At 39.9% G+C, this 9,289-nt stretch overlaps 1 protein-coding gene across 1 annotated transcript; it reads left to right on the top strand.

Annotated features, from left to right (window-relative positions):
• Positions 1 to 6,482: 6,482 nt before the first annotated feature.
• LOC110458334 lies at positions 6,483 to 8,105 on the top strand. Its single transcript, XM_021509993.1, has 4 exons — positions 6,483 to 6,624; positions 6,731 to 7,110; positions 7,511 to 7,723; positions 7,851 to 8,105. The coding sequence occupies exons 1-4, from the start codon at positions 6,483 to 6,485 to the stop codon at positions 8,103 to 8,105; spliced, it is 990 nt and encodes a 329-aa protein (XP_021365668.1).
• Positions 8,106 to 9,289: the final 1,184 nt, after the last annotated feature.

Here is a 9,289-nt window from a genome sequence, read left to right as displayed (position 1 = left end):
ACCCCATGGGGGCTATATGAGTTGACTAGGATTCCCTTTGGGTTGACCGGAGGATATGCAAGCAGTCCTACAGAGATTACAGCAGAAAGGCATAAAGCCGAAACACGCAAAATGCAGTATATTCCAGAAGAGAGGCCGGTACCTTGGTCACTTAGTGACTACAGAGGGCTTCACCATGGACCCAAAAGATAAAGAAGCAGTGTTGAGTTTGAAATAGAAGATACCACACACGGTTGATGGGTTTCATTGGCTATTATCGGCGCTATATTCCAGACTTTTCCAGAAGAGCGAAGCCCATTTATGAGCTTCTTCAGGTGAAAGACAACTCTTGACAAGAAGTCATCGAAACAGAAACCAAAAAGAGGTCAAGCCTCATCTAATTACAAAGTACAATGGACTCAGAAACACAATGCTGTACTAGAGGATCTGATTGAGTTCCTGGTTACACCACTTATGATTTATCCTGATTTCGAGAAGGATTTTATACTCCATGTTGATGCTTCACAAGAAGGCCTTGGGGCAATACTTTATCAAGAGAAAGATGACCGGAAATTAGCTGTAATTGCATACGCATCACGGGCATCAAGTCCAGCAGAGAAAAACTATCATCTTCATTTAGGAAAACTAGAATTCCTTGTTATAAAGTGGGCGGTCAGTGAACGCTTTAGAGACTATCTTTATTATGCGCCAGGATTCAGAGTGTATAGTGACAACAATCCGCTGCAATACATATTCACATCGGCAAAATTGGACGCTACTCGGATGCGATGGGTGTCAGAATTGGCAGATTTTAAGTTCAGGATATTCTATAAACCAGGACGTCACAACCAAGATGCAAATGGTCTCAGCAGGATGCCATTGGATATCAAGAAGGTGATGGGGGACTGTAGTGAGGAAGTGGGTCTCGACATGATGCAAGTAACTGCACAAGCCATGCAGGTTGAGGGGAATGCTAATTCAGCACAACTGTGGGCCTCTGTGAGTCGGTCTCTGATAAACAGTTTGGTGAATCTAACCCACAAGAAGTTGAAGCTTGTGACATTGTTAAAGCCCAGCAAAAGGACAAGATTATTGGTAAGGTCCGAGGGTTTATCTCTAGGAAGAAACAACCTACAAAGGAACAACGCGAAAAACAGATGCCAAATTGCTACTCAGGGAATGGCCCAAACTCCAAATAGGATCAGATGGTCTTCTTAGACGTCTTAGCTCGTGTCCAGATGGAAAACGCCTGCAGCTTGTCCTTTCTGCCAAGTACCACCCCATGGTTTTAAAACAGCTCCATGACAATATGGGACACTTGGGTGTTGAGCGGGTATTGAGTCTGGCGAGGGAAAAATGTTACTGGCCGAAGATGGCATTGGATATAGAGACTTATGTTACACATAGATGCAAATGTATAAAGGACAAGAAACCGACACATCAGTACAGAGCACCACTCCAGCCCATCACTACATCATTTCCCTTTGAGCTGGTAGCCATTGATTTCTTGCACTAAGAAAAATCAAAAGGAGGCTATGAATACATTCTTGTAGTGGTGGATCATTACACCAGATTTGTACAGGCCTACCCAACCAGGAACAAAACAGCTAAGATAGCTGCCAGCAAGATTTTTAATGACCACGTGTTGTGGGTTTACTCATCGGTTACATCATGATCAGGGCCGTGAGTTTGAGAACACATTATTTTATCAGCTCCAGAAGTACTGTGGAATGGCGAGATGTCGGATCACAACATACCACCCGGAAGGGAATGGTCAGGTGGAAGATTCAATCGCACCCTGTTTGGTATGTTGAGGATATAACCTCGGGAGGCAAAGGGAGACTGGAAATGCCATTTAGATCATGCATATAATTGTACAAAAATGCTTTTTGGTAGGCATCCCAGACTCCCAATTGACCTGATTTTCAAGCAAGAAAATACCTCAAAAATCGTTCCCCATGAGGACTATGTCGAGGCGTGGCAAAATCGCATGCAGACAGCATACAAATGGGCATCTCAAAACGCGGGAAATCAGCGGCAAAAGGCAAGAAGCATCATGATAAAAAGGGAACCAGTGCAGCATTAGATCTTGGGGATCGAGTACTAGTCCGAAATTGGCATGAAAGGGGAGGATCGGACAAACTAAGGTGGGAGGAGCACGTCTACACAGTCATACGACGAATCAATGACCACTCCCCTGTCTATGAGGTCATGCGGGAGGATAATAAAGGTCCTATTCGTCGACTACATCGCAACTTGTTGCTTCAGTGCAACAGTCTTCCTGTGGAAGTAGACAAATGTGAAAACCTAAAGAAATACCGAAGGTGAATTCAACAGAAAATGGAAACGCCTGCACTAAAACCGATAGTGGATGACTACAGTGAGTCTGATACAGATCTTGAAGTGACCCATCCTGCTTCAAATCCGTACGCTGGTCCTTTTGTACTGGAAGAAATTGTCACCCTCATTGTGATAAAAAGGTAATACAAATCCGTTCTTGACTAACTTCAGAATGTTTATCCTCCTCTTTTGTGACATTGAAGTCTCGAAATAAGACTAACTTTTGTAACTTTTAGCTCCAAAAGGGGGAAAGCAATGTCTTTAAGTTCGTTAATCCCCCCCCCCCCCCAATTTTTTGATAAATCTTTAATGCACTTAACTTGGTCTTGAGGTATATATACACTAACCAGTACTCCGCTTATCTTTTGAATTCATAATTCAGGGGTTTTACGTAACAATAGTTGGGCCCCTAGCATCACCAAGGACTGCTAGGACAAAACAGCTGTATGATGAAGTGTAATTCATTTGTTTGCTATAATTCAGTTGAAAAATAAATATGAAAATAATGTCAATTGATCACTAACATGATATAATAATCACTTTGGTCATTTTATGTGATTTATTTTGCAGCATTTCAGCATAAGATTTAATTTTCACTTTGTGGTTGTTATATTTATATACATATATTATAAAAGCAGAAAAATGATCCTTACGGACGAAGAAATCTTATAAAAATAAAATTCTCAACGAGTTTTTAGTACTTTTATCTCTTCTAGGAGATTCCTCAGACATACATATATATGACTGAAGACTGAGTGAGGCTGATGGCTAGGGTCATAAACAGTGGCCCGACAATTCCTTTTACACTGGAGATTGATCAGTGGAGATGTGAAAATTGTAAATTTTGGCTATACACCAAGCCATTTTTTTATGTATTGGCATACTTGCAAACTCTCTCTACGCCCTGGTATGTAGCTAGTTCTTTTTTATAATTTACTATAGGAATTAAAACAGGTTAAAAGCAGTGCGTGTTAGTTGTGTTGTTGATTTTGTATTAGTTCGATTGTGATGCATGTCTAGAATTCTGCTAGTGTTTCTGATTGGATGATTGTTTTGGGTAGCTATAGGAGGTTCCACTGTGTTATATGAGTGTCTGTATGTGTCTTTGGATGTGTAGATGCCGAAACTAATGTCGTGTCCTTGACGTATTCTGGTGTCTGAGGGGATGAGATTGTTTAAGGATTGGATGTCATATTTTTGACATGCTTTGGTGTGTAAGCGCGCACCGTGTTTAATATGTAGGTAAGCCAACGTTTGTTACACACCAATGCATGTCAAAAATATGATAACCAATACTTACATTTACATTTCATGTTGATCAACTTACAGTTCACGCAGAAATAAAGACATAATATTAGTCTGAACACGTTTCAACGTCAATGTAAATCCATACAGAGAACAGCCACCAGTTGACAGTGGAGCAGTGCAATCTCCATGGTAACAGTTATGACGTCATAAGCGTAGCGACGTCACAATGGCTCAATGTATGTTATACGGAAATAACATACATATAGGCTCCGTGTAGTGGAAAGGTAAATATTTGTGTGTATTCCTACTTGATGATGCATTATATCATTTTGTAGAGAAGAATAATGCATGTTCTTTTATGGTTGGCCTATGCAGGTTACAAGATCTAATGATTTCATCTGAAAGAACAACTCAAAATATGCCCTTTTAAATAGTGTTTTGGTCCCTTGGGGTATAAACACGCATTTTATTGTTTTTCATTTTGAGCAGGCAGAATCTCCCCAGGCATGGAAATTTCAAAAGGTTGACAACTGGCAAGTATGTGAACAATTGGTGACTTTTGGCAATAATCTGTCTAACCTCAGAAAGTTTGTTTGAGCTAACAATTTCACCCATTAAAATAGAAACATATACATCTCCATCATTTTTTTAAATTTTAAATGCAGATAATATTCATGATTTCCCTAATATTGTGCCGTGGATCTTGATTTGTATTTCATTTCACAGGTGTTTGAAATTCTGACTGTAAATCGAGATAAAAATCATATAGAAACAAGCAAATTCGTGGAATTTATACACCCCGCTGCAGGACATATTGTAGGTAAACATTATTGAGGTTAGGTTTAAACATGTGAATATCGTGCTGTTGAGACAAAATGTATAGCTTGAAACTTTGAGAGAAAAAAAGCCTTATACAGAAGTTAGACTTTTTATTGAACATGTAGGTATTACGGTGTAAATTAATCGGTTAATCCATCAGAACTTACTAACCTCAATAATTATCCGTAAATATGCACAAATCACATCGGTTGGCAAACTTAGCATGAGTCGGATGTACATACGGAATTTGGTTGAAATATCTGCACAATATCTACAGCAATTATCACACAAAAACCAATGAATGCCCGAGATGGGTGGAAACACAAAGAAACACAAACATTGTTATCAAGTTTAAAGGAATTTGGCTAATATTTGCTAGAGTTATTAAGCGGAAACTGCAAATAATGATGTTTTTCGTTAATCAAGGGGCCATAACTCCGCAAATGGAGTCCAATTAAAGTGGTTGTCAAACTTAGCCAAGCCCTTAATGCGTTTAACACTGTTACTAAGTTTGAAGACAATCGGATAATATCTGCAAGAGTTAATAAACAGAAACGGCAGATAATGGTGTTTTTCGTTATTCAGGGGGCCATAACTCTGCCAAATAAAGTCCGCTGAAAGTGGTCATCGAACTTAGTCTGCTCCTTAAGGCATTTAACCCTATTACCAAGATTGAAGAAAATCGGTTAACATTCATGCAGTTATTGCACGGAAACGGCAGATATGATGACGTTTTTCGTTATTCAATTGGCCAGAACTCCGCCTAATGAAGTTCGCTGAAATTGGTCATCGGACTTGGCTGAGCCCTTAAGGCATTTAACTCTGTGACTAAGTTAGAAGAAAATAGGTTAATATGTGGTGCAGTTATTGCACAGAAACAGCAGATAATGAAACTTTTCGTTATTCAAGGGGCAATAACTCCGCCAAATAAGTCCGCTGAAAGTGGTCGATGGACTTGGCTGAGCCCTTAAGGCATTTAACCCTGTTACCAAGTTTGAAGAAAATCAGTTAGCATTTGTTGCAGTTTACTGCACGGAAACGAAACGTGACACACAGACAGACATACCCAAATTAATATCCCCCGTTTCGGTTTTTTTTTAATATGATTTCTATCTGAATTTACAGTCAGAATTTCAAACACCTTTGTTCATTTCGATTTTTGTGTGGACTCTAACCTACCAACCCCGGATATACTGAAGGGGGTGATGACCTTCTTTTGAAAATAAAAGAGGGTCATAGCGCGCCACATCTTTTTTTCACAACAAATATAAAACAAGAGATTCCAGAGGGATCTTGGCGCCAACCATTGTACCATCTTCATGAGTTCTTTGTCTGTTCGATCTTTTCTCTTCTTTCCTCTAATTTGTTTGATCGAGTCATGTTAACAGTAAATGCACCTTGAGGTAACTTTTGATCTAAGCTTAATACTGATGTGTATGAAAGCCAACCTTCAAAGTGAGTTTGTCATTTCACATACTTACTAGTACAGTACTTAATGTAAAAGAAATAGAATCGATCATTGCAATATGAGAAAGATCTGTTTAGTTCTTCCTTTAGTCATTTTGTTTTTATGATCAGTCTTAAAATATAACATGCACAACGAGGGATCAAGGGGCAACTACATATCAAATTTGAGAAATATGCCTCATGCCCAAATAATTTTGGGAAGAAATATTTCCATAGCATTTAACACAATTTAAATTACATATAACATGACAATGTTTGTAATATGTAAAACAGAATAAAACGTTATATTTTTAATTCTTCAACCCTAGTTAAAACCTGACATGATCCACTCACTTTTCACAACTTTTGGTCGCTCGAGCAAGGGAACAAGGGGAACCTACATATAAAATTTGAGAAAGATCCCTCCCGAACTTCCGGAGAAATAGCGGTAACAAACCTTCACTATCAAAATCCAAGATGGTTGCATGTCGGCCATGTCGTTTATCCGATCAGTCTCAAAAGTTGCCCTGCACACCTAGGGACCAAGTGAAACCTACATATAAAGTTTGAGAAAGATCCTTCTGGTACTTCACGAGAAATAGTGATAACAAACTTTCACTATCAAAATCCAAGATGGCTGCCTGTCGACCATGTTCTTAATTTTCATACCATCAAAATACAAGAAGAAGGCTAAGTCGAGGCCTCGCCAGACTCAGTCTGCGGCTAAGGTTAAGTCTAATTTTAAGGTCAAAGCCAAGGGTAAGGGCAAGCAGAGTGCCAAACCCTCTGGGGGTAAGAAGCTGTATTCCTGACTTCTTCCCTCCTTTCACAACTCTTTCGTTTCATTCCGGGCAAGTAGATCAGAGGTCTCTTTTACCCGGTCTCATAACGGTCGTAGACAGCCCCCTAAACGTTTGGGAAGGTCTTGGCCTTCCTCAACCGGACCTTCCAGTAGGAGGTCGACTGTCCGCCTTCTTTCCTCAATGGAAGGAGATTACTCAGGACAGTTGGGCATTGTCAATAGTTGCGGAAGGATTGAGCATCCCGTTGTTACGGGAACCTCCGCTCACAGCAGAGCCAATCTTTTTCCCACCCCCGGTGGATCTAGAGAAGGCTCTAGCTGTCAGACGGGAAATTGCTACCCTGGTCGAGAAGAGTGCAGTCGAGGAGGTCCCACGGCACCGGTTCTCTCCAGGCTTCTATTCCCGATTTTGTCTGGTGAAGAAAAAGTCGGGAGCTTGGTGCCCGATTATAGACCTAAGGCCAAAAAAGATAAAAGTCTGTTAAGGGTTGCATGGGCAAAAAAACAAGGGTAGGTAGGTCGGATTTTTTGTTTGTATATTTTTGTCTACCATGCGGTCATGTGATTATGACCCTACAATTGTATGTAAAACAAAGAATTACATAAACAAGGTTCATTTGGAGGCAAATTGTGCTCCATATGATGACATTTAGCGCCAACACGGAGTTGGAGGTCATTTTGAAAGGCAAGGAACCTTCTAAAATTCGAAAAACAGCGGGTTTTTTTTTTTTTTTTGTTTAAAAAAAAAAAAAAATCAAAAAAAATCAAAAAGTTTTGGGTCGGGGATGAAAAGCTAGGGTCGGTCGGGAACCCTAAACTAATCTTTTGTTTGGACTAAGTGCCTTCAATCGGTTCGTGGGCTCTCCCCACTTTCAGATTGAGACCCCGAGAGGCATTATTACCTCAGTCAGGGAGGGAATATGGGCTACATCAATAGACTTGAAGGATACCTACTTCCACATTCCCATGAGGAAGTCGGACAGGAAGTATCTTCACTTCTCATGCGAGGGCAAGATATTCCAGTTCCGGGCTATGCCTTTTGGCCTTACCACAGCCCCAATGGTTTTTACCAAACTACTGCAGGTTGTGGTAGGTTTCCTGCACCAGCGGAGTATCAACATCCATATTTACTTCGACGACCCCCTCATGCTTCATTCACTGAGGGAGTCCCTGGTGCAGGATAATCGACTGGTTCTGAGTTGTTTTCTTTCTCTAGGTCGGGTTCATCCCCTCCCGAGAGAAAACAGAACTGTCTCCCTCCCAGGACTTTGTGTTCCTAGGCTACCGGTTCAACGTAGCCAGGGGTATAATCCTTCCAACTCAGGAGAAATTCATCAAGGCAAGGAGTCCGGTGCTTCAGTTTATCCAGACTTCTGCGGTACAGGTTCGTTGGTACCTCAGTCTGCTGGGGTTTCTCAACTCACTAGCAGATGTAGTTGCTCTTGGCAGGCTGCACATCAGACCTCTGTAGATTTTTCTTCTCAGCCATTGGGTTCCGGCGTCGCCGGATTGGGAGGCTTTTATTCCTCTGTCAGTCGGTCAAAGAATTTGCCCAATGGTGGACAATTCGGAACAACGTCCTGAAGGGGGTGTCCTTGCACAGGAGCTCACACACCATGACCCTGTATACCGATGCGTCAAACACAGGTTGGGGGCGTACCTGAACGGGCAGGCTCGCTCAGGTTCATGGACAGGGGATCATCTTTCCGAGCACATCAATGTGCTCGAGATGAGAGCAGTGTTGTTGGCCATCCAATCATTATGATAATTAATGATTTGTTGAAAAACAACACAGACTACTCTTTCTCGTCTTTTAAGGAATTTTGTGATCTACATGGTACAATAACTAATTATCTAGAATATCATGGCTTGATAACAAGCATAAAGAATTATCTGAAACAACTTAATTTGCCAAACAAAAATGTGATATACCCAATTATACCGTTACATCTTGTAATAATTTTAAAGAAGAAAAAGGGTTCTCAAGACTTCTATAATATACTTATCAGAAATAATGCATCAATAACTGCTCAAACAAAATGGGGAACTATATTCGACTATAATCAGGAAACTTGGGGGAAAATATATGCTATTCCTTTCAGGGTTACAAAAAATACAAAATTGCAATGGTTGCAATTTAGAATTAATCATTATATTTTAACAACCAATTCTTATTTATGCAAAATTGGACTTGTAAATAACCCACACTGTGTTTTTTGTATCATAGAAAGGGAGACAATTACCCACGTTTTATGGGAATGCAGGGAAGTACAAAAATTTCTGAGCAATTTTGAAAGTCTTTTAAGTGCTCTCACTATTCCTTTCTCACTAAATAAAGAATCAATGATCTTTGGTTTTATCAACCAAACTGGAATTTATACCAGAATTGATAATGAAATTACTCTGTTCATTAAACAATATATATACAAAACCAGATGTTTTCATAAGTCACTTAATGTGACGGCTTTAGTCAATTCGATTAAAGATTACTATAAGGTTCAGAAATATATTGCTCGTGGTAAAGGGGAACAAGGCCTTAGAAGATTTACTTCTGAATGGGAAAAATGGTTAAAATTAGTAGAGCTTGACCTCAACTAACCCTGAATATTATGACTATTTATATTAAGTTATTAGTTGTTATTCTACTTAAAAAAA

Source organism: Mizuhopecten yessoensis, unplaced genomic scaffold (genome assembly GCF_002113885.1).
Source record: "Mizuhopecten yessoensis strain PY_sf001 unplaced genomic scaffold, ASM211388v2 scaffold9541, whole genome shotgun sequence".
In the NCBI taxonomy this organism is placed as follows: Eukaryota; Metazoa; Mollusca; class Bivalvia; order Pectinida; family Pectinidae; genus Mizuhopecten; species Mizuhopecten yessoensis.
This window is presented reverse-complemented; position numbering and strand designations above follow the sequence as displayed.

What these genes read in the sequence shown, in the direction of transcription:
- LOC110458334 (XM_021509993.1), top strand. Translation starts at nt 6,483, where the DNA reads ATGTTCTTAATTTTCATACCATCAAAATACAAGAAGAAGGCTAAGTCG. An exon ending in GAGTGCCAAACCCTCTGGGG is followed by an intron (nt 6,625 to 6,730) that starts GTAAGAAGCTGT and finishes TAACGGTCGTAG; the next exon opens with ACAGCCCCCTAAACGTTTGG. An exon ending in CCAAACTACTGCAGGTTGTG is followed by an intron (nt 7,724 to 7,850) that starts GTAGGTTTCCTG and finishes TTCTTTCTCTAG; the next exon opens with GTCGGGTTCATCCCCTCCCG.